Here is a 25938-nt window from a genome sequence, read left to right on the forward strand (position 1 = left end):
GTTCTTTACCAAATTAAAAGTCCATTAGTAAGGATTCTTTGAGGCTAACTCTTGCCCAGAATTATGCAAAAAATGCCATAAGACTTTTCTAAGTTGATCCCAGGATGTTTACTAATAACCAATTCCACAAACCCGTGTTGGTTGTAGACGTCTGTAGTCTTGTGGTTGAGAGGAGCTTGAGTGAGACTGGGGTAGTTACTTCCATTCTTTGGACCTTGGTTTCCTTATATGTATTGAATAAGAAGAGACCATTGAACAAGATAATTGTTAAGGTTCCTCCCTGAAGTGAGATTTGGGGCAGGATGGAGATGTAGTTACTCTGGAGACCTTGACTCTGTTAACTGAACCCTGTGTAAGTTTTAAGTTGTGGGGTGCATTGCGGTGAGAGAGGTCCTCGAATTTTATGCCTTGGTTTCATCTTCATGGAAGGGAAGCAGTTAGGGTTAAAGAAACATGAGTCCTCTCCTGGATCCAATGTTCTGTCAAGTAGAGTTTAATAGAGTTCCCTCCCAAATTCTACCAGATGGATTTATTTCATGAAAATTTTTGGAGAAGTACTTCTTGGACATATGCATGGACTTTAATGCTTAAGTATGTTAAGCATTAAAGTTTGAAATGAGGCCAAACAAGGCTGTGAACTCTTTTATGCCTAAAAATCTCTACCCACTATTTTTAATTGAGCACAGATTGACTCTTACTAAATTCTGCTATCTTAGCTGTTCCTTGATCTGACATCTTAACCAGCAGAAAATCCTATGTTTTGGCAGAGTGTTTGGAATGGTCTTTAAAGGGGAATTTGGTTGCACTAAGACCTGCAGAGAGGTGGTCATAGGGAACCTAAGAGTTGTGTTAGGACCTGCCATATTACCCTAAGTTGTAGTGACCCTTAAAAAGAAAAGGAATTTGTAAAGGATATAGAACCGCAATCACTAGAGCAAAGATATTAACCCCCAAAGAGTCCTAAACCACAGCTGACTCCTTAACTCACAAGCAGCCCTCAGAGGGCGGCAGCTTGTCTTAAGCCCCTGAAACCAAAGGATAGAGCCAGCAGGGAAAGGACTAACCAGAAAAATCACACGCCCTGCCTGGAAATGATTGGATAGGTTTTAACCCTATAGCAGAGTACTGACTCTAAATGCCGAGGGTTTCAGAAGTTCATCTGCAATATGCCTCGAAACTCTCCAGGCTTGACGATGAAAGAAAGACTCAAAATACCATCTGTCGTAATGGAAAACCCATGTGGCCCCAGAGCCTCTTCCTCATTGAGCAACTGATGCAGATTTAGTCAATCTGGACAGTTATTTATGTGTTGAGGTCACATTTTGGCCAATCTTTTGCTTATGGCTTTAACCAAATAAAGCCTTCTCTTTCCACATTTCTCTTGCCAAAGTCAGGTTGAGAGATGATTCTTTGAGAGGATTATTTTGGCAGAAGATACAGGGATCTTCTCACACAGCAAAACACAGCGACAAAGCCAGATGATACACCAGTCAGGGAGCTAAAAGATGTTAAAACCGGAAGAAGCAAATTCAAGTCCTTTCCTTTGCCCCTCGTTTTGTTTGCTTAACAAAAATGTTCCCCAAATGTCAATGAAAGGCCCAAGGGAACTTTCTATAGTAATAACTAGTTTACCTCAGAGGGGCTTGGCTTTTAGGATTTTCCCATTTGATCTTCCTCTTGTTCCTTCTTTATTCTACTTCATGACATATTACAGTTTCTAATTTCTCTGTGGCTGGAAATACTCTAGGCTGACACCTTCAAGAAGAGAGACGGAAAGAAATCCTAGTGTCTGTGAATTTTTGCTAAATCTACACATGTCCACTTGTAACCAAGAAATTAAACTCAGGGCCAAAACACAAGAGGAGAAAGAAAAGTCCCTTCCTTGTTTATGGTCACCTTTGGCAGTGATCCCGTATGGCTTGGAGGAGCTTCAGTGAGACCCATGGTCTGCTGTCTCCTCTCCCAGCGTCACTAGCCAGGTTACCTGGGTAATCAATTCAGTCCTCTGGGTCTCGGTTTCCTTATATGTAGGAAGAGAACATTGAACAAGACAATCCTTCAGGTTCCTCCCTGAACTAAAGTTTGGGGCAGGAGGGAGCCTTAGTGACTCTGGAAACCTTGATTCTATTATTCAACCCTGTACAGGTTGTGGGGTGCACTGAGGGGGAAGAGGTCCTGGAATTTTATACCTCGGTTTCATCCTTATGGAAATGAAGGAGTTGGATTCAGAAAAAAGCTGAGTCCTCTACTGGATCCAATGTTCTGTCACGTAGAGTTTGATGGAGCTCCCTCCGCAAATGTACCAGATGGGTTTCTTTCATGGAAGTTTTTGGAGAAATACTTGATGGATGGGTTTCATCTTCCCAGGATCTGTGCATGAAATGAGACCTTTTCCCTTGGATGACTAGGTCACAAGAGGAGGAGTTTGGCATCCTGTCTCTTGGCTATTGGGCCTCACCATTATGAATGAGGGGCCTCAGTTCACCAAAAAGGGGAGGAGCTGAGAGCCTTGCATTGGGACCACTAAGATGAGGTGACTTTCCAAATGCCCTGTTCCCATATTCCTGACTGTACTGTAGGGGATAAAAGTGCTTGCACCTGGGGCTTCCCTGGTGGCGCAGTGGTTGAGAGTCCGCCTGCCGATGCAGGGGACACAGGTTCGTGCCCCGGTCTGGGAAGATCCCATATGCCGTGGAGCGGATGGGCCCGTGAGCCATGGCCGCTGAGCCTGCGCGTCTGGAGTCTGTGCTCCGCAACGGGAGAGGCCACAACAGTGAGAGGCCCGCGTACTGCAAAAAAAAAAAAAAAAAAGTGCTTGCTCCTGCACACCTATTTACTTCGTTTAAAACAAAAATGTATTTAAGGAAGAGGCAAAGACCCAAATGGCATTCAAAGCAAAGACCGTGAGTGGAAAAGTAGAGAGAAAAGCATCTAATGAAATAGTACCAAGTAGCGAGGAATTTATGGGAAAAATTTATGGCTATCTCAGGAATCAGAGTGTAAGAGGATAAAGGGAAATAAAATGCTTTGTAGGAGACAGAATCCTCTGAGACACTGTATAAAAAATACATAATCATTAAATAAGTATTTTGCTATAAAAGAAATGAAGAAAATCATTTGCATCTTTTTAAGATAATGAAACAAATATTAAAGGATATGGGAATAAAGATGAAGAAGAGCAATTTTTTTTTTTTTTTTTTTTTTTTTTTTTTGCGGTACGCGGGCCTCTCACTGTTGTGGCCTCTCCCGTTGCGGAGCACAGGCTCTGGACGCGCAGGCTCAGCGGCCATGGCTCACGGGCCCAGCCGCTCCGCAGCACGTGGGATCTTCCCGGACCGGGGCACGAACCCGTGTCCCCTGCATCGGCAGGCGGACTCTCAACCACTGCGCCACCAGGGAAGCCCAAGAAGAGCAAATTAAAAAAAATAATACCTATATTCCAAAATTTTTCGTGACTTTGGACTGATTGAAAAGGAGTTAGTGTTATGTGAATTTTTCTGTGATGTGTTATGCTTCAATCAGAAGTTTTTAGAAAGCATATTCCTTAATAGTTTAAAAGGAACTTTTTAAGTTTTTTGAGCAGAACAGAAGAAGACGATTAAGATGGAAATGGGCTCAGATGTCTGTAAACTTGTTGCTGTTGACAGTGAACATGGAGAGTTCTTCACAGGATGCAGGTGGTTTGGAATAAAGCTTGTCAAAGGCCAGACCTAACTTCCAAAGTCCCAAGACCAAGAGTAACCATAGGAGGGTTTCAATTAAGAACGTCATAAGTTAGAGAAAACCCAACTAACAGTGGCTGAAAGAAACAGGGGTTTATTTTCCTCGCATAAGAAGTAAGTCCAGAGCGGTATTCCTGCCATTTTTTCAGCTACTGGAAGATGCCATCAAGGACCCAGACTTTTCCCATCTTTCCCTTCCTCCATCCTTGGCAGGTTGGTTTTCATCCTCAGGTCTCATATGCACAAAATGGCTTCCATAATCCCAGGCATTTCCTCTGTGATCAAGGCAAGAAAAAGAGAGAAGAGGGCCAACACCAAGCCTACATTTCTCTTTGTCAGGAAAGCAAAAGCCTTCTCATTGGCCAGAATTTTAGCACATGACCACCCCAGCTGCCTGTACAGTGGGAATAGACAGGGGAGAAGGAAAGTTGAGAATAACTATTGGGTTAATCAAAAAACAGCGTCTGCCACAGAATTTGTCTTGAAGAGAATAATCCTGTGGCTTGTTATTGGGAGGAAGTAAGGACAGAGGACCTCTGGGGATATGGCTCAGGACTGTAAATATTTCCACTAATAAAATCATAAAATCACCGTTCTTGGGTTGAGTTAAGACACCATTCAGAAGGCAAGTAGCCTTATTTTTCACCCTGAATTGGCCATTAGCCTTAACTAATGGTATTTCCAGGGCTCAGTCTTTCCCACTATAAAATAAGAATAATGTTTATTCCCTGCCTCACTTGGATCCTTTCATTCAGTCATTCATTTCTTCAGCAACTATCTACTACCCACCTGCTATGTATCAGGCACTGTGCCCATACCAAGGATGCACAAATAAATCCTGCAGAACCCCCTCCTTCAATGAGTCACCTTTGAACAGGGAGAGGAGGCCAGCGAACATCGTTACTGAGCACCACCGCATGTTGGACTTGCTGGGTACTCCGTATAAAAAGATGCATATAGGGCTTCCCTGGTGGCACAGTGGTTGAGAGTCCACCTGCCGATGCAGGGTACATGGGTTCGTGCCCCGGTCCGGGAAGATCCCACATGCCGTGGAGCAGCTGGGCCCGTGAGCCATGGCCGCTGAGCCTGCACGTCCGGAGCCTGTGCTCTGCAACGGGAGAGGCCAAAACAGTGAGAGGCCCGCGTACCGCAAAAAAAAAAAAAAAAAAAAAAAATGCATATAATATAGAAGATACGTAAATAAATAATATAACAGGTAAAGTGGTGCAATAGAGTATTCATAAAAGTGCTTTGGGACAGAGAATGGGAAATGACTCCTTACCTGGGGAACTGGGGAAGGCTTTACCGAGGAGATGCAGTCTGAGATAGCGCTTGAAAATGAGCTGGAGTTTGTGTGCAGAAAGAGGTGCCAAGGTGGGGAGTGGCTGCTGGCGGGGGGGCATAGTTGGTTCAAAAGCACTGACATCTCCAAAGGCACTAGCTTGTTCCCGAAAAGGTGAGTCGCTCACTCCGCGGAGCCCTTGGATGGTGGGAGGTGAAGTGGGGAGCTGAAGCGGGGAGATGGTTGGAGCCAGAGTATGAAGGACCTCAGGCTCCATGCACAGGAGTTTGGCCTGGGGAAGCCATTAGAACACAGGACGAGACATAACCTGACCTGGGCCTCAGAAAGATCATTCTGGGACCCGTGAGGAGGGGCTGTTGGAATTGAGAGAGGGGCTGTTGGAATGGTACCCATGAGGCTCTTTAGAGGCTTTTGCAAGTCCTGGTGAGTGATGATGACTCAGTTAAGGCAGTGGGATTCCAGAAAGATCTTTGAGGTCTTTGTGGTTTTTTGTTGTTGTTTTATTTTTTTTTTGGTTTCCCAAGTTTATCAAAAATCAAAGAACAGGAAAACTTTACATTAAAATATGGCAATTTTAGCTTTCACAGTGTCCACACACACACAAATCAAATCGTGATATCTTTTTGTTAAACCTGTAGCATGTGACCGCAGAGGTAACCAGGCCAGTTCATTCGGTTCCTCCGAGAAGGAGATGGAGAACAGTACCTGTGACTATGAATTGAGCTTTAAGATACACACCCTGGGGACACTCGCCACTGTCCGTGCAGTGATTTGCTTAATGTAGGGTTAGTCTGTATTGCTAACGCCTAGAGATTAGTACAGGCCTACGCATCTGTTTTTATAAACGTTTATCAATAGGTTCACAATTTAAATAGTTTTCAGTATTTTTGGCAACTTTCGATCCTCAAGAGCTGCAGACAGAGTGCGCTGCTGTCTTCCAGAACGCTTCCTGGAGAGCCGGTGTCCCAGCTGGCAGCCCTCCACGGTGATGGGGCCAGTCCAGCTTCCACAAGGCAGGCTGTGGTCGTTCTAAAGCCTGGCCTTGCTGGGTGTCCATCACATTCAGATATCACTCTGGAACCAGATGGACAGCTTTTGGTGGTACATACACAGAGACAGGAAGAATCAAAAAATTCTGTGTGTTTCTCCCATGGCATGTGGCTGACACCATCTCCAGGAAATGTGGGAGAACGTAGCATCTGCTGAGCTCCATTTCAGCTCCGGGAAAAGAAGAGCAGGCCTTTTACTTTAGTACTTGTTTAGGCAGTAATAATTCCCCTCTCGCCCCTGCACCTCCACTTCCAGCCTCACCCCGCTGTGATTTCAAGGTCGTGTTCTGGGATGAGGCTTCTATGGCCGGGTTGCCTTGCTCCCGCGTGTGAAATGACAACAGGCGGCCGTAGCAAATGCAGACAGCAAGCGGGGTGAGGCTTGGGGTCCAGGCCCCAGGGGTGTGGCTGACCAAGCCTGGCCGCCCCCGTGGTGCCTCTCCTGCCTCCGCGGCTGCAGGTGGGCCTTCTGCTTGCCGGCAGCACAGCCTTCATGGTTCGAACCATTTTCTAGGCTACTGGAGGGAAGTGGACTTTTCATGATGCTTCAATGTCTCAAGCGTGTGACTAATATTATTAAGAGATGTCTTTCTTTTTAATTGCATCTACTTGTTCAGTCTGTGACCCAATTAGTTCATTCTTGTTGTGAATGTATTGGAAGACCCTGTACCCTCTTGATCTCTCCTTATAATTATTACTGTCATCCTCCTTTGAAGCACTGTTTTGATTACACACTTCAAAGGAGCTGCTAAAATACCCTCTTGCGCCATGCGGTGGAAACGCCCATGGCTTGGACTCAAGGGCAGTCGTCTGAGAGTGGCTCCTGTCCGCACATCTCAGAGCCCTGTACCTCCCTTTTCACCTTCCTTCCCCCAGAATTCCGCCCCTTCCCCTGAAGAGGTTTGTAGTCACACGTTTCCTACTCTAATAAGAAGACTAGCTCTTCTCTCTGAGGCCCAAAAAGCTACGTTTAACAAACACAGGTAAATCGATAAATGTGCCTTATCGGTGTTAGGATTGCTGGCAGGTGCCTCACAGCAAACATTGTTGCAATTTCACCATCAATCCCCCACCCCGTTCCAAACATACATTCGTATTTACTTCTTTCCTGAGATCACACTGTCTGGCAAGCCTGAATTCAGATGAAAATTGATCCAGTTGACTCACCCAGATCCAGGTGGAAGCCTGTATTTGTATATGGGAAGCAGTTTTAACCAAATTGTGTGAAATCAAATTCTTTGTTCTGATGCTGTCTCTGCCCAGTGGTCTGAATGTTTTCATCTGCTTGGTTTTTATGAAAAGTTCTTTCCATGTGGTATCCGGTTCTATAAAGCACTACCGTGCTGTAGGAACATTCGCAAGAATTTACTGAGGTAAAGGACAAGATATTGACTCAGTAAATTATTTGTCTTGCTCTTCAAACTTGAGGCCAAAAGCCCTATTAGTGGCCCAGACAAGTGTCCTCGTGGAAGTGTCCCCTTCCCTCTTTTTGGTAGTCTGTCATCTCTCTCCTTATCTTACTGTAGAAGGAATGTTTGTAGAATCCATTACAGTTCAGTGAGAAGAAATAAGGGTGAGAAAATTAAAGGTAACTCAATGAATGATGACGAGAAAATAAAACTTTTTAAGATGACAGGAGAAGGTATTAACGCCCACTTAGGTCATTCATGGCTGTGAATTAGGTACAGAAGACCTTGTGTTTCTCGTCATTTTCTCTAATATGATGAGACTTTGGGGGAAATTCTGGTTGTGTACTCTTGCATTAGGGAGTTTTATGTGGAGTAGTGTCTGAGTCTGTTCAGGCTGCTGTAACAAAATACCACAGACTGGGTAGCTTATAAACAATAAAAATGTATTGCCCAGTTCTAGAGGCTGGAAGCCCTAGATCAGAGTACCAGCATGGTCGGGTGAGGGCAATCTTCCAGGACACAAACTGCCTACATCTTGCTGTGTCCTCACGTGGCAAAAGGGCTAGGGAGCCACATGAGGCCTCTTTTTTAAGGGCACTAATTCCACTCATGAGGATCCACCGTCATGACCTAATCACCTCACAGAGACCCGACCTCTAAAAACCACAGCCTTGAGCACTAGGGTCTCAATATATGAATTCAGGGGATACACACATTCAGACCATAGCCAGCAGTATGCAGTTGTCGTCCCTGAGTCTGTGTAACATTAAGTTCCTCATTAAGGATTCTGCACAACCCAGAAAATAGGGCAAAGCCTGTTTTCATGAAGGGCAGTGAAAGTGTATTTCCTTTCAAGAGATGGAACCATCTATTTTTACATCAGAATCTGAGCTTCGGCCCTCTTGATTTACGGTCTGGTGGCGAGAGTCTGCATTTCTGGAATTTTAACATGCAACTCAACCATTCACTCATTCAGCACCTATTTATGGAGTGCCAACTGTATACCGAGCACAGTGCTAAACCAAGCTGTCAACCTGCTGGAGGGTTAGGTCCACTAACCTTTAGTGAGGAAGGAGAGAAACCACGGGAGACTTGACTAAAATTGGAATCCATGTGCCACCACAGCTTTCAAGAATGGCCTTCTTAGAGACAGGAGCTGAGCGTGAAGACCAGAGGTTACTTGGACTTATCAATACTTGCAGTTTACCGGCCACATTCTTCAGAAGGAAGTCTTTGCTTAAGTCCTGAATGTTGACTAAACTGAAATGTGTTCACGTTGCCTTGTTTATTCCTCATGCTGCTTTGTTCTTTTGGCCCAGAAACAGAAAAGATAGTCCTCGAGGCAGGAAATGGGTTGCCCTCTTGGAAATTCAACGACCAGCTTTTTCCCTGTGACGTGTGTGGGAAAGTATTTGGCCGACAGCAGACATTGTCCCGACATCTGTCTCTGCACACAGGTGAGTCAGGGTCTCCCTGCCGGGCCTTCCCTCCCTGGACCACCAGCTTCTCCATGATCAGGAAGCTGTGTCTCTAAGAGAATTACATCAGGAAGTGGTAGAAATGTTTTTATCCGGACCTTTTCAAGCCATTTTACCTGGCATGTTCAAATAAGCCTCTGGAAAGGGTTTTTTATTTGTATTGAAAGGATCCATTGAGTTCAAAGATGATTGATGAGAAAAGATACACATTTTTAGGTGTGTTCAGGTAAAATTTCTGAACTCTAAGGAGTTTATTGATGTCACCTTGAGGGTGCAGGGCATGGGGCTGCACCCCATCTTATTGGATTCATCTCATTGCGGTAGGTGGAAGCAGAGGGGAAAAGAGCACCTTGATGGAGAAACAGTCTCTGTCTTTATTTACATATAATAATGGAGAAATGTGGTTGATTCTGAGTGTTGGGAAGCGGAAACCCGAATAAATAGTAACTTAATCAATGCAGCAATAATAAGCAAGGACAATAAGAAGTGAGGTAAAATCAATAGCAAACAAAAAGCAAGATGGAAAATAAAAAATGAACTATTTCAATTTTTACACTATAGATCAGCCTTGTTAAAAATTCAAATGTGTCTTATTTACAGGAAACACAAAACAAAGTGGTAAAGAAAATAAAAGTTTTGTATCTCACACAAAGTTAAAAGAAGCAAGACAGTATTAGTATGGCAAGATTAATTTCTTTTTATATATATATATTTTTTAATATTTTTAATCTTAACTATTAAACCACTAAAGACAAAATTTAGTCATATACTTAACCACAAAGAAAACTTTCACATATTAAAAAAAGTAGAGGGGGCTTCCCTGGTGGCGCAGTGGTTGAGAGTCCGCCTGCCAATGCAGGGGACACGGGTTCATGCCCCGGTCCGGGAAGATCCCACATACCGCAGAGCGGCTGGGCCCGTGAGCCATGGCCGCTGAGCCTGCGCGTCCGGAGTCTGTGCTCCGCAACGGGAGAGGCCACAACAGTGAGAGGCCCGCGTACCACAAAAATAAATAATAATAATAAATAAATAAATAAAAAGTAGAGGTTCTATAAGCCACATTCTCTGAGCATACTTAAATGAAATTTAAAATAACCAAGGATCCATAAAATGTTCTACCTAATTGTATCAAAGGAAAGGATCACAAATTCCAGACATCTAAGAGGAATGAAAGGGGAACATTCATCCTTAACCTGGAATGAATAGCTACAGCTCTGGTCCACGGGACATTTATAGATTTAAACATTTTAATTGGAAGGGAAGAAAAACAAAAATAAAGGAACTTAGCACTCATATTAAAGAATTAGTAGAAGAACAAAATCTAGGAATAAGACCATAAAATAGATAAATCCCTTTAAGTCTGATTAAGAAAGGAAGAGGAGGGCTTCCCTGGTGGTGCAGTGGTTGAGAGTCCGCCTGCCGATGCAGGGGACACGGGTTCGTGCCCCGGGCTGGGAAGATCCCATATGCCGTGGAGCGGCTGGGCCCGTGAGCCATGGCCGCTGAGCCTGCACGTCTGGAGCCTGTGCTCCGCAACAGGAGAGGCCACAACAGTGAGAGGCTCACGTACAGCAAAAAAAAAAAAAAGAAATGAAAAGGAGGCTGAAATATTCAAAATTAGCAATGAAAAAGGAAGCCTAATTCTTTTCATACAATGTTTAAAGATTACTTTCCACTTACAATTATTACCAAATATTGGCTCTATTCCCTGTGCTGTACAATACATCCCTGAGCCCATCTTACACCCAGCAGCTTGCACCTCCCCCTCCCTCTCCCCCTCCCCGTATTGCCCCTCCCTGCTCACACTGGTAACCACTAGTTTGTTCTCTATATCTGTGAGCCTGCTTCTTTTCTGATATATTCACTAGTTTGCTGTATTTTTTAGAGTCCACATATAAGTGATATCATACAGTATTTGTCTTTCTCTGTCTGACTTATTTCACTAAGCATAATGCCCTCCAAGTCCACCCATGTGGCTGCAAATGGCAAGATTTCATTCTTTTTTATGGCTGAGTAGTATTCCATTGTATATATGTATCACATCTTCATTATCCATTCACCTGTTGCTGGACATTTAGGTTGGGAAGCCTTATTCTTAATACAGATGCTGTTAAAGAATTATTGAAGAATAAGGGCAACTCTATGGCAAAAAAAAAAAAAAAAAAAAGCTGAAAACTTTAGAAGACATAGATAATTTAAGCAAAATTTCCAAAGTTGACCCAAGCTGGGTAGGGGGGAGGTGGTGGTACTTAAGTAAATCAGTTACCAAAGGGGAATTTGGAAAGATGATGGAGATACTATTAATAAAAGCATCAGGTCCAGAAACTTTCCCAGCTGGCTTCTTTTTTTTTTTTTTTTTTTAATGTCAGTTCATTGGTTTGTTTTTTTATTTATTTATTTTTGGCTGTGTTAGATCTTCGTTTCTGTGCGAGGGCTTTCTCCAGTTGCGGCAAGCGGGGGCCACTCTTCATCGCGGTGCGCGGGCCTCTCACTATCGCGGCCTCTCCTGTTGCGGAGCGCAGGCTCAGTAGTTGTGGCTCACGGGCCTAGTTGCTCCACGGCATGTGGGATCTTCCCAGACCAGGGCTCGAACCCATGTCCCCTGCATCAGCAGGCAGATTCTCAACCACTGCGCCACCAGGGAAGCCCCCAGCTGGGTTCTTTTTAACTTGTTGAGACAAGGAAATTCTGATATTATTAAACTTTTCCAAATGATAGAAAAAGAAAGCGCAGCAATTCACTTTATGAAGAAATCATAACCTTAACACCAAAACTTAACAACCTCACTTATTAATACAAATACACAAATTCTAAAGAAAAGACTCTCTTCTATCTGTACTGTAGGGCTCCTCCCCAACCCTGCGAAGCCCAGGCCACCAGCACCTCGGATGCTGGGGACCACCTATAATAATAATGATGCCTTACATTTTGTTGCAGACAAATTTTTTTCCACACTCTTTCCCATGAAGTAGATAAGACAGGTGTTTTCTTTAAGGTGAGCCCACTATTACAAATTCAGAACTAAGGATAGAAAAGGAAGTTGTTCTTTCCTTCCTCTGCTACCATCTGTTACCTTGATCTGTACCTAAAAGCAAAGCCTGCTCCTTTAATTTCCTTAATTAATCAAATGAATTCAGAATGCCACTCTGGAAACAGCCCTGAAACATCGTCAGTTTTATGAAAGGGTTTCTATTAAGAAATCAACTAAAGTTTTTTATTTTATTTATGTAGCATGAAAATTTCCAATTAAGTTATTTCATCTGGAGTCCCTTTAATGTCATTAGTGTTTATTTCTTGGCTAACTCAGGCCTGGAGCTTAGGAAAAATGAGGGGCTTCTCTTACACACCAGTCCTGGGAAGGCTGATCATATCCCCTTCCTCAGCTCAGCACCCACCCTGGACTGACACATGTCGGGGCTTGGACACACACACACGCACACAAATTATTCTTGTAGCCTGCATGGAGCTCACATTATCAAGAAGAGGGGCCTATAGGTACCCAGGAAAAAGCAGATGGTCCAGTTGCCCCGGAACTTTCTTTCATCTTTGAAAGTCTGAAAGCAGAAGCGACCTGCCATGTGAAGACTTTTTAGATATTTAAAATTCCAGAGTGTTCCCTTTGTCCCCATTGGAAATGAGATTTGAACCCTCCTTTCCTGATACCCTTAAGTGGTCTTTGGCAAGGTGTTGGGATTTCATTTCTGAGAGTGGTTTGGGATTTTTCCTGTCCCTTCTCCCCCAGAGGAAAGAAAATACAAATGCCACTTGTGCCCGTATGCTGCTAAGTGCCGCGCAAACCTGAACCAGCACCTGACCGTCCATTCGGTGAAGCTGGTGAGTACGGACACCGAGGACATCGTCAGCGCCGTCACCTCTGAAGGCAGTGATGGAAAGAAGCACCCTTATTATTACAGGTGAGCCGCCAGTGGAACCTGCTGGTCCAGGCTGCCCAGAGTTTCTTGAACACTCCCTGCCCATCTGCTAGGGCACACATGACAAAGTGTCTTTTCTCAGTCACAGGGCTGAGCTTCCTTTTAATATTGGCTTTGCTTGGATTGAACCCTGTGTTGCACTGACTCCTTCCTGGCTTGGGTGGCCCTGGGAGAGTTAATTAAAAGGGTGGAGGTCTTAGAGGTGGCTTTGTGGAGCGGAGTCCAGAGAGTGGCAGGGCTCAGGGGTGATGAGCTGTGAGGTCTGGACAGCTGGGAAGCTCCCACCTTTGTCACTGAGCACCTCGCTGCTTCCTGAGAATTATCCTAAGGAGAAATGAATCTGAGAACCCTGAGGGAATAGCCCTGGAAGTATTGCATACTTTCCCCTGGCTGTGCTATCCTTTAGTACCTGGAATGGTATGTTTCTCTTCCATATTCAACCGTGAATCAGTATTTGGTTTGTTTGCTATAAAATCCCGAGTTTTCGGGCTTGCTATCGAATCCTGCCCGAGTGTATCAGCACACCAGCTCTGCTGATATCTTGGCAAGGCTGCCCCGCATCTCTTTGCCCGAAGGAGTCAGTTAGGTTAATGTACAGCATCTGGAATCTGTAATTTTTAATTAACTTTATGATTATTTAGCATAGTTATAGCATGAATGGGATTGGTACATCATGCTGGCACTTAGCCTGTCTGGCACAGTGACCACTTCGGAGGTGTCCCAGAAAGTGGAAGAATTTTCTAACGCAAAGCCTTTTGGTGGGAGGAAAACACGTGTCAAGGTCCAGATTTCGGAGTGTACCGCGTGCAACTGGGTAGCCTCCATTTAGAAGCTCACTCTTCTCTCGTCCCGTACAGCTGTCACGTGTGCGGATTTGAGACAGAGCTCAACGTCCAGTTTGTCAGCCACATGTCACTCCATGTGGACAAGGAACAGTGGATGTTTTCCATCTGCTGTACGGCCTGCGACTTCGTCACCATGGAGGAGACGGAGATAAAGGCGCACATCGGCACCAAGCACACAGGTGACCCTCCCTGTCTGCCCTTCTCACCCATCTCTCCTACATCCCCCGCCGCCCCACCTGGCATGGATGTCCTCATCGCCATGCGACGCTGACACTTCCTTCCCGAAGGAGGGACTTTCTCAGGGTAGCAGAGCCACATCCCTCTGTATCCACAAGGCCACTGCCTGGCCTGGCTTATGCCTCGCCCATCTGACAGGTTCACCGGCTCAGGTGCGGTGGAGAGGCGAGGGCTGTTTGCTTGTTCCTCATCCTGATATCATCATTGTAGGTAACAGTCATGGAGCTTTTATGATGCCCCAGGCTTGCACCTTTGTGTCCCAGATCTCATTGAAGTCTTAGAACAACCCTCTGGGGTCAGTACCATCGTGGGCATACCATATAGGTGAGAGACTGAGGCTTGAGGTCAGGTATTCTCTCCAAGGTCTACAACCAGGAAGTGACTCCAGATACTCAGACCAGAACACTTTCATGCTAGAGCCACTCTCTGTGACCCTGCTGTTCTGACAGCCCCAGGCAACCCTGGGCAGAGGGCTGCCCCTTTCTGTTTTGCGGGGCCAGAGCCCTGTGCACCTAGCTCTGCAGGCTCTGCCCCTCTTCCCTGAAACTGCAGCCCTGACCCCCTCCAGAATGATGCATGGCGGCTCTGTTCAGGGGCAAAGAAAGCCAGCTTCTCCTGAAACAACTCAGTGGCTCTCTAGCCTGCAGCCAAGACTTTGCCAGCACTTTTCCTTTCCTATAAAGCTCCGGCCATACTGGTTAACTTCATCCATTTCATGATGTTAACATTTGGACTTCACCACACAATTGTCCTCTCCCAAGTAATGGTTACAAATGACACCAGCGTGGCGTCATTAAGTGACAGTGAAGAGGAGCTCCCCCTGCGTTTTGCTTACAAGTCATGAGCTCACGTTGCTGACTGCCAGCCCTGGGCGGTGGATCAGCCCCTTGCATCCTCGGCCCTTGAAGGATTCGGGAAGGGGAAATTCCCTGGCAGTTGTGCTGACAATGTGCACGGCCGAGAAGTATCACTCTGTGCTTTACTGGCCGCTTTGGCTCCGTGGTGCCAGCAGCAATAAACGCTTGCTTTTGTCAGTAAGTGGAGCAGCTATGACTCGGAGGTCTGCAGAGAACCATTATGCTGAGTGAGGAGGTGCCGTTTTTACAGTCACTTGTCTCACCATAACCATGTTAGCACTGTGGGCAGCGGGTGAGCTGGGAAACCCACATGGAGACAAATGAAATTCAGCATTTCTGGAGTGGCCAGTGGAGGGAAAGGCCAGCCTCTCTTCTATTTCCACTGGCTTTCAGATTTTTTTTTTCTCTTGTCTGTTACACTTCCTTTCTTCTAACTCTCTCCACCCCAAAGTATGCCTAAACCCAGTTGAGAACTTTTCTCCTCCCTCCCCTATCCACAGCTCTCTCCACCCCACCTCAAGAAAACTATAGAAACCATATGGCTGGAAAGTTGTTGGACTTAGAACCACTTAATTGTCATCACTGGAAACTTCACATTCACAAGCAACCAACGCAAAGTCACTGACCTCCTAATTGCCACAGGGAACACGGTGAAGATCTTGTTCCCTCTGAGATGGTGGGACCCCTGCTCTAGCTGGGAAGAACACTCTTGCTTGTTAGCACAGAGAGCCCAGAGTGAAATGCATTGAAGAAGTTTCTTTTGTAACACAGTAGAAGCCGTTAGTGCTGCTGCTATTAAGGAATAAGGTTCTATCCTATTTTATAATCCAGGGGTGCTAGCAAGGTTTTTGTAAGGGCCAGATAGTAACTGTCTTAGGCTTTTCAGGCCATACAGATTTTGTCACTGCAATTCAACTCTGCCATTGGATGGAAAGTAGCAGTAGGTGATATGCAAATGAGCGGGAGTGGTAGCCATATGTGATATGCAAATGAGTGGGCGTGGCAGTGTTCCACTAAAACTTGCTTTACAAAAACCCAAGGCTAGATTTGGCCCAAGGGTTATCGTTTGCTGACCCCCAGTTATAAGCTTATGGCCCCACAGTTTGGGTTTCTCGTATTTAGCTGTTGCTTTGAGGTTAGAATTTAACCCAAAATATGTCAGCCTACATCTGTAATCAGTAAGCTGTGTAATTGCAAAGTTATGATATAAAGCAGTATGTATGCGATATAATATAGATAACAATGTATATTCCTGAGAATAAGGAGCTTATGTAAGGCACTGCTGTGTCTCCAGCACCTGGAGCAGTGGCTGCACTGTGTAGGTGGGGAGTAAGCCTTCATCCAGTGAATGAATATAAGTGTGCAAGCACATCTACACACACATGTGCACGCCAAGTAAGAAAACTACTGAAACGTGGCCCTTGCCTGACCTTAGAGTCCACTAACTTGTGTATATACAGGCATACCTCGTTTTACTGCACTTTGCCTTATTTAGCTTTGCAGGTTTTGGGGTTTTTTTTTTTTTAACAAATTGAAGGTTTGTGGTAACTCTGCGTCGAGCAAGTCTAATGGTGCCGTTTTTCCAACAGCATTTGCACACTTCATGTCTCTGTGTCCCATTTTGGCAATTCTTGTGATATTTCCACCTTTTTCATCATTATTATATTTGTTATGATGATCTCTGATCAGTGATCTTTGATGTTACTCTTGCAAAGAGATCAAGACTTGCTGAAGGCTCAAATGATGGTTAGTATTTTTTAGCAATAAAGTCTTTTTAAATTAAGGTTATGTACATTGTTTTTTTAGACATAGTTCTGTTGCACACTTAATATACTACAGTATACTGTAAACATAACTTTTATACGCACTGGGACACCAAAAAAATTATGTGACTTGTATTATTGCAATATTTGCTCTGTTGGTGTGGTCTGGAACCGGACCATCAATGTCTCCGAGGTTTGCCTGTACTCTATGTGGAAGAAGTTAGTTGGGATGGAGGAGAGCACACGTTGAATTCTAGATCCTGGCTCTAGACCCCATGTTACTGTAAATAGCTCTGGGAATATAAGAACTCATTTAACTTCTCTGGGCCTCCATCTGTTTCCTGAGTTTTTTTAATGAGTAGGAGATGCCAGACAGGCCTGAGATTCTCTAATTCTGTGAGCTTTGTTCCCTCATTTGACTTACCTGTCGTAGGAATGGGCATCTTTTATTTCAGTACCCTAGGAGATCTGAAGTGCTTTCTTGTTACCTAGTGAAGTTGTGATCTACAGGATGAGCTTTAATGAACAGCAGATTTTTACTCAGTCTCTCTTAGAATCCACATCCTTCTTCATACTTCCTTACTGGCTACTCTTACCCGAGGCACCCTGTGAATGAAGTGCTGAGCGGGTATCTGAGGAACTGTCCTCTGTTTAGTGTTTCTTCAGTGACTCTCCCTTACCCTCTTCCTCCACGGCTCCTTGTCCCTGCAGAGAACATCAGCAAGATAAAATATTCCCTCTGGTGCTTCCTAAATGCAAATTTTGCTGCAGTCTTTAAATGTTGCAATAATGGCATTGAGGAATTTGAATAGCTATTTGGAAAATACAACCATCTGTATGTCACGTCACATTGACACCAAAATAAATGCCACATGACTTACCCAATCCCTGTTTACAAATCACCCCTAGAAAGGCTTGAAGAAAATAGAATATTTTTCAAACTTCCAGAGTGAGAAGGATTTGTACAAGCTTAAGTGACAGAAGAAATCACGAAGGAGAAGAATCAAGAGGTTTGACACAGGAAAATTTCTCCTGTTTGCAAAAGCAAAGCAAAAGAGAAGGAAAAGGAAAACAAAAACCCACAGTCTGAAAAAAATGTGTTTGTAAAAATGACAAAATGTTAATCTATTTACAACATGGAAAATTCATATAAACTGGTAAGAAACACTTTAGGTCTCCAATTAAAGGATTCACAAAGGACATGAACAGTCAAGTCACAATAAAACAAAGAAAAGCTAATGACTTAACATCAGGAAAAATGTTCAACCTCGCTAGCCGTCAAACTAAAACTCAAAAGTGGCTTATCTTTCACCTATTAAGTTAGGAGCACGTCTTATAATGTTACCCACTGTTACCAGAAGCTGCTGATCCGCCTGTGGCCATGGCCTTGCAAAGTGGTAGAACTTTTGAAAACTAATTAGTGTATACCAAGAGCCTTGAAAATGTAATGCGCTGTGACCCAGTAATCCTGCTTCTGGGAATTTATCTGTAGGGGAAAAAAAAAAAAAAAAAAAACCAGCCAGTGGAATATTAATTTTAACTTCAAATGCAATTTTAAGGAAATAAGTAGAGTAGGATAAGTTTACCCCATGGATATAATAATATCATTTAAAAGTATTAATTCATAATTATTTTCACAAATGTTTTGAGCACCAACTGTGTGCCAGGTATATAAAACAGCATGGGAAAATACAAAGTGTTAGTTATCATTATTATTATATTTTATAAATATTATATGTTATATTTTATAATATAATAATATATTCTTCAATAATGCTTACCATGAGCCAGGCATTGTCCTTAGTGCTTTGCATAGAAAAACCCATTTGAGCCTCACCACAAACATATGAGGCAGGTGCTGCTATTATCCCCATTTTTTAGATGAGGTAATTGAGGCACAAAGTACATACCTTGTCCCAGGTCATACAGCTACTGAGTTGAACAGATGGCATTCAAACTCAGGTATTCTGGATCTTAAGTCCTTATTCTTTATTTTTTAATTTATTTTTTTATCAGAGTATAGTTGATTTACAATGTTGTGTTAGTTTTAGGTGTACAGCAAAGTGAATCAGTTATACATATACATATATCCACTCTTTTTTTAGATTCTTTTCCCATATAGGTCATTACAGAGTATTGAGTAGAGTTCCCTGTGCTATACAGCAGGTTTTTATTAGTTATCTATTTTATATATAGTAGTGTATATATGTCAATCCCAAACTCCCAATTTATCCCTCCCCCGACTTATCCCCTGGTAACCATAGGTTTGTTTTCTACATCTGTGACTCTACTTCTGTTTTGTAAATAAGTTCATCTGTACCCTTTTTCTTAGATTCCACATATAAGTGATATCATGTGATATTTGTCTTAAATGCTTATTCTTAACCACTATGCAGTTAACAACAACAGTTTTAAAATAAAAATGCTTACTTTTTCAAAAATAAAAAAAGAACACCAAAAATGTAATGTTGTTTGTATTGAGGCAGCAAGAGGGTGGGTACTTTTTTCTGGTCTCAATCTCTCAATTTGTGTCATTTTAAATTACGAAATATTTAGGGTTTTAACGTTCTCTTCAATTGGCTGTCCCAGTGTTTGAGGTTGCCTTACCTGTGCACAGGTGTCCTTCACCAAAAATCTTTGCGATGCTGAAAATCAGTGATGGCTTGGATTGCAGTGAGCCTTGGATTGGGTTGACAAGGGCACCCTGGCTCACTCCCTACAGATACAGCGAGGGGAGATGTGAACTGAGGGGAGAGGAAGCTGTGTAGATGAGGGATTATAAAGAGCGTGGGCTGGGCTGTTTCCCCATGCTGTAGCCCAGAGCGTTTGCCGTGGCACCTCTATATTTATACATTTATTAATTTAGGGAGCTCTCCTCAGTGCCGTAAGCCTGAGGGTACTTGAAGCTATTCTTAAAGATGGTAATTAAAATTATCTGTTTTAATTCTAAGAACTCATTTAAAATAATCACTCATAATATTCTGTTAATAAGACTAGTCTTAGAGGATGGATTTGGTGAAGCAATGTCAGGGACTCAGGGCCCCCACTGAAAATATTCTATTTGTCTACAAACTGTGACTGAACTGGTTCAATATTTAGATAAGAGACTGGCAATCATGGTGCTGGCTTTCCTTGTACCAAGGGAGGAATGTACCCTAAAGGCATGTTCCATCCCTTTCGTGGGTCAGTAAGTGAGGTCACCTACTGTCTGTCCAGGAACCAAGTTCACTTCTGCTAAGGAATAAGATCTTAAAAATTGTCAACTTGGGACTTCCCTGGCAGTCCAGTGGTTGGGACTCCGAGCTTCAATGCAGGGGGCGCGGGTTCAATCCCTGGTTGGGGAGCTAGGATCCTGCATGCCATTGCCGTGGGGCGTGCCCAAAAAGGAAAATAAAAAGGAAAATTAAAATTGTCAACTGAAGTAAGGGTTGGGTGCTCTGGGCATAAGTGCAGCTCTGACAGGAACAGGACTTGAAAACATTGTAAGCCGGTAAATATTTTCCCTTCCTCTTTTTACAAACTTTTTTAAATTAGACAAGTAATTTATGGTCACTCCAGAAAATGTTGAAAACCCAAATAAAAGAAAACAGGCATAAGGCTGATCATTTCATATGCTAGATGTAGCCACCATTACAGCTTTGTTTACTTCTGGATTTTTTATGCCTATATATAAAATATGATTTATATTTTTAATCTCCTAATAAAGGAACTTTGTTTCTAGAGTTTACAATCACTAGATTACTTAATTGGTTGATCTGAAGGGAATGGAAGCACAGACTCCCTACATTTTCAACCCTAGCCTAAAACTATGGGCTTAATTGGATAAAATTGGCTTGGGGAGAATTGATGTCTTAACAATACTGAGTCTCTTGAACATTTACAATGGATAGCTCTCCAGTTATTTGGGTTTATAATGTCCATTTTTATTTATTACAGTTTACCTTCAAGTGATATTATACCTCTTCATATGTAGTATAAGAACCTCACAATAACTTCTTCTCTCCCAGCCTTTATGTTATTGTTGTCATACATTTACCTATTATAAACCTTATAATACTTTGTTATTATTTTTTAAACAAAATTACTTTTATTATATTTTAAAGAGATTTTAAATAGAAAGAAAAATTCATCTATCTACCCATGCAGTTATCATTTCCAGTGTTCTTCATTCTTTTTGTGTAGATCCATTTTTTTATATTTGGTGTCACTTTCCTTCTGCCTGAAGAATTCTTTTTTAACATTTCTTGTAATTTGGGTCTGCTGGTGATGAATTCTTTTGACTTTCTTTTGCCTTCATTTTTGAAATATATCTTCACTGCATATAAAGTTTCAGGTTGACAGTTGTTTCTTTCAGTACTTTATAAAGACGTCACTCCACTACTTCTCACTTGCATTGCTCCCAGTGAGAAATCTTCTGTCATGCTTATTTTTGTTCCTCTGCACGTAATGTAGCTTTCCTCCTCTGGCTGCTTTTAGGATATATTTTTTTTTATCACTCATTTTGAGCATTTTGATTATGATGTCCCTTGGTATAGATTTCTTTATCTTTGGGGTTCATTGTGTCTCTTGGATCTGTGGGTTTGTGGTTTTCCTCAAATTGGGGAAAATTTTGGCCTTTTCACATATTTTTTCTGCCCTCCCTACCCCATTAGGAACTTTAGTTGAACTTATATCAAGCTACCTGCAGGCGTCCCATAGCTCACTGATGCCCTTTGCATTTTTGTGATTCTTTTTCCTCTGTGTTTCGTTTCAGATCATTTCTATTGCTATATCTTCAGGTTCACTAATCTTTTCTTCTACCATGTCTAAATTGCTGGTAATCCCATCCAGTGCATTTTTCATCTCAGACATTGTAATTTTCACCTCTAGAAATTTGGATTGGATCTTTTTATATCTTTCATGTCTCTACTCAACTTTCCAAACATGTGGAATACAGTTCCAATAACTGCTCTTATGTCTTTGTCTGCAAATTCTAACAGCTTTGTCAGTTCTGGGTCAGTTTTGATTGGCTGATTAATCTTTTCGTTTTGGGTTGTGTTTTCTCATTTCTTGGCATGCTGATAATCTTCGTTTGGATGTCAGACATTGTGATTGTTACCTTGTCGGGTGCTGTATATTTTATATTCCTATAAATAGTCTTGACCTTTGTCTTAGGATTCAGTTAATTACTTGGCAACTTTGATCTTTTGGGGGTCTTGCTTTTATGATTTGTTAGGCAGGTCTGGAGCAGTGCTCCATCGAGGGCTAATCATTACCCACTATTCAAAGATCTTCCTCAGTTTTCTACTCAATGCCTTGGGAATTATAAGTTTTTCTAATTTGGCCAGTGGAAACAGACACTGTTCTCTAAGCCTTTCAGATGGCTTTTTTCCCTCTAGCTTTGGGTAGTTTCCTCACACACATGCTCTGACCCCTACTCTGCTGAATGTCCTTGAGGGACCCTCTGCAGGTCTCCGGGTTCCTCTCCTGTGCTGCTCTTTCCTCTCTGGTGCTCTGTCCTGCAAAGTCCAACCTCCTCAGACCCTCAGCTCTATCTCGTCAACTCAGTGAGTCTGCCAGGCCATTCCCCCACCCTGCACTGCAGTCTGGAAAGTAAAATCTCTCAAGGCAGGAAGCAGGTTAAACCTAGAGCCTGCCTGTTTTCTTTCCTCTCTCTCAGGGGTCACTCCTCTTTATTGCCTCATGTCCAATGTTGTGAAAACTATTATTTGATAACTTTTGTCTGTTTTTTGTCAGTTGATAAATAGCAGTGGTAAATCCCGTCTCTGACACTCCATCTTGCATGGTAGCAGAAGTCTCCTGACACTAGATTTCAATGGCCTCTTGACTTATTTACTCCTGGTTTTGAGGGAGAGTCCAGTGCCCTGATGAAGAGTATGGACGTTAGTGAAATCTCTGCTCCACCACTTCCTAGCCACGTGACCAAGGCCATGTTAACCTGGCTGTGCCTCCCTTCCTTAGTCTGTAAAATGGGGGTGATAATAGTCATGCCTCATTGGATTTTTGAGAGGATAAAATGAGATAGCGCATTTAAAGCATGATAACCCATTTAATGCATCTAAAGTTCCTAGAACTTGGTAACACATTCATCTTAGCTATTGTTGTCATTTTATTTTAATTCTTATAAGACGCCAATAAACACTTGCCAATTGAATATCTACTCTTGGCCCGAGAACCACAAGTGTCATCACCATAGGTGACTGGGACCTGGGATCCAGCACTGGGAGAGCTGGAAACCTCAGCTTGTGCTCCCTGAATGATGATGTAGACATGAGGCCCCAAATCCCCCACCCATAATTGCTATTATTCTAGGGTTTTCATCTCCTAAATAACAGACCTGGGTTTGTTTGTTTGTTTCATTTTTCAGGGGAAGATAGGAAGACCCCCAGTGAATCAAACAGCCCCTCTTCATCCTCCCTCTCAGCTCTGAGTGATTCAGCCAACAGCAAAGACGATTCAGACAGCTCCCAGAAAAACAAGAGCGGAAACAACCTGCTGGTCATCTCTGTCGTGCCTGGGAGCCAGCCCTCACTGAACAGTGAGGAAAAGCCAGAGAAAGGTAAAGGAGGAGGTGGGCTGGTCTACTCAACCCTACCCACTCTGGGGGGGATGACCCAGTCTTGAGAATAAGCCCTTGACAGAAGTGATGTTGGAAAACAGGTATTAGGCCTGGGAACAGTATAGTACGTATAATCTAAAATTTACGTGTGCTTTTTGGCTTGATTGGCATCCGTATATGGGGTGGAAAGATGGGGAGTGTGACATTGATTCTGAAGCTGTATGTTTAACACCTTTTAGCCCGGAGATGCAGGGAACGGTGCCTGGAAGGGTACAGCTGGAGGGTGGGGGGTCTCTGTCCTACTCCTGCCCTCCTGTCCCTCTGCCCCATGCACCCGTACACCCAGCCTCGGTCCTTTCAGGGTTCGAATGCGTTTTTTGCAACTTTGTCTGCAAGACGAAGAACATGTTTGAGCGCCATCTGCAGATCCACCTCATCACCCGGATGTTTGAGTGTGACGTGTGCCACAAGTTCATGAAGACCCCTGAACAGCTGCTGGAGCATAAGAAATGCCACACTGTCCCCACCGGTGGGCTCAAGTAAGGAAAGCAAGTACAGAACCTTTTACTGTGTTGTTTATTAAACACCCTCTCCCCATCCCTACCCCATCCCCTCCCCTGAAGGTTTTGGGGTCATGCAGAAGGGGGGCTTGGCATGGGGGGGGGGCGTTAGTCAGGCACCTCTGCTGCCTTTAGCTGGACAGGAATTAGATCTGCCCCCAAGGAGGTTGGCAGATATCAGCAGGAGAATCCATTTCACAAGACGACTTGCTGAAGCAGCTCTGCACAGGCATGCAAGGGTAGACCCATCCTACACTGCTTGACTTTCACTCAGACTTGATTTTAAGGGACTTGGGGGTTAGTGTCCCCAAAATCATTACACTGACACTGCACTTCATCCTCTATTTTTTAGATGATTTGCCGCAAGTCTTTTAAATAAGCACTACAGCTACCCCATACACACACACACACCCAAATATCGGATCCTTGCCGGTGTGAACAGGCAAGAGGCACCGTTTTTCATGCAAAGATCATGTGCCTCGTGTCTTCCTGCACATATGCCTTACGCCTTCCCAGGAGCTGCAATTGGGATCTCCCTGGTGTAGCCTTCGTGAGATCTGACATTTCCGGTCACATGTTCTCCACAGATCCCCAAAGACCTAGACAATGAGCATCATCATTAACCAATATTTGCAACAAGCCCTCTGGTCTGAAGAGAGACCCATCCGTTATTATCAAATGCACTGTGTGTCTGGCTTGATAATAGGTGCTAAAGGGCAAACAAGGAATAAAACATAATTTCCACCCTCGGGAAATGTACGTCCGAGCACAACCAGAGTTTAATCTTCCCAGTGGTTCTGAAATCAGAGTCCCTGTTCAGGAGGCACTCATGGTCTAGTAAAGAGAAAAAAGCATCTGTCACTGGGCACAGAAAGACATACCACTTTCAAAGCATAATTATTCATGTTTAGCTGAAATGATCCTGTTATTAAAAGAATGAAAAATGACATTGTACTTAATATAAGAACAAAAAACCTTTTGTTTTTAAACGTTTTTATCTTTGAAACTCACAACTTGCCAGAGAAGTGGCATGACTGTCCTGAATGGGTGAGGGGTGGAGAGATCCAGAAGGAGCCTGGGAGTCGAGTCGGGGGGCTCCTTGCAGGGTGGACTCCCCGGGCTCCTGCCGGGTCAGGGGGACCCTCCTCAAGAACTTGCCCAGAGGAGCAGCACCTACTGTTGGATCCCATTTTGTTTCACCCTTGGGGATGATTAGGTGGGAGGGGGAGGGGTGGGTAAATGGGATGGGGGGAGGGGCGATTATCATTCCCGACCACCAGTAAATGGGAAATGCCTAGCACGAGCTTATTTGGGAATTTGATTTGGTTTATTCCCACTGTCCCTTTCTAAATATTTGTGTACTCATGTTTAAAAAAAAAAAAAAAAGCCATGTATTTCCGTGGTTAGACTAGCACTCATTGCCCTGCCCAGAAGCCCAGTCACACCCATTACCCGCGGCCCCTGCCAGTTGTGGCTTTGCCAGTTAGGCCCCCTTTCTTCGGGGACCTAAGGAGCCCCGAGCCTCCGACCCACTGGGGAGGATGCAGAGTGAACGCTGATGCTTTTGCGGGTATAGACACTTCCCATACAGTACTAATGGTCCCCTATGTAATAGTTTATGTTCTAGGATGACCAAGTAGAAGAATACTTTGAAAAACTTGCTAAAGCCTTCTGGCTGTACAGTGAGTCTTTGTTTTGTTTTGTTTTGTTTTCCCTTGGCCATATCAGAGCTTTAATTTGCCTGAGAGAGTGTCTTTACAATAAGTAACGGGAGCACGGAAAACCCTTAGCACTCTGCCTGAGCAGCGAAGGAAAGACTGAGCCGTGGGTCACAGAAATGTCCTTAACGTGAAACAGACTGCCGATGTCTAAATTGCTTTTCTGTGATGGGACTGCTTGTACTCTATATCCTGTTCATAATGCAGATCAAATAAGATTATACTATTATTTTTCTTTTGCCGTAGCTCAGGACAGTGGTGAGTTTCAGACTCCTCTAGGTAAGGCCCAGCTTGGCGTAGGGGTTGTGTGTGCACCTGACCTGGGAATGGGCTTTATATTTCTCTCGTGTGCACTCTTCTGTGAGCTGAGGTTCCGAGGCTAACGGTGGGCTTGGTGCTGAGGCGCAGTGCACGGGCACTGGGTGTGTTGGGCTCTGCTGAAAACCTCTCCAAACCCTCCGAGGACAATTCACTCCCAGGCCCTGCCCTGCAGGTGCCAGGCCAGA

The 25938-nt window shown here is 43.7% G+C and overlaps 1 protein-coding gene across 2 annotated transcripts in view; it reads left to right on the forward strand.

The window, feature by feature from the left end:
• Positions 1-25938, forward strand: part of ZNF827 (zinc finger protein 827) — a 146535-nt gene that overhangs the window by 113357 nt on the left and 7240 nt on the right. Inside the window, exons 8-13 of one of the 2 annotated variants that reach the window (XM_022599758.3) lie at positions 8803-8940; positions 12704-12875; positions 13751-13917; positions 22963-23154; positions 23516-23693; positions 25679-25711. In XM_022599758.3, coding sequence (XP_022455466.1) covers positions 8803-8940; positions 12704-12875; positions 13751-13917; positions 22963-23154; positions 23516-23693; positions 25679-25694 — 863 coding nt within the window. In that variant the 3' untranslated portion in view covers positions 25695-25711. The remainder of the gene's footprint in view (positions 1-8802; positions 8941-12703; positions 12876-13750; positions 13918-22962; positions 23155-23515; positions 23694-25678; positions 25712-25938) is intronic. The other variant, XM_022599756.3, reaches the window with a different exon arrangement.

Source organism: Delphinapterus leucas, chromosome 5, assembly GCF_059928025.1.
Source record: "Delphinapterus leucas isolate spDelLeu-1000000601 "Yukka" chromosome 5, BTC_Dleu_Yukka2, whole genome shotgun sequence".
Taxonomy (NCBI): Eukaryota; Metazoa; Chordata; class Mammalia; order Artiodactyla; family Monodontidae; genus Delphinapterus; species Delphinapterus leucas.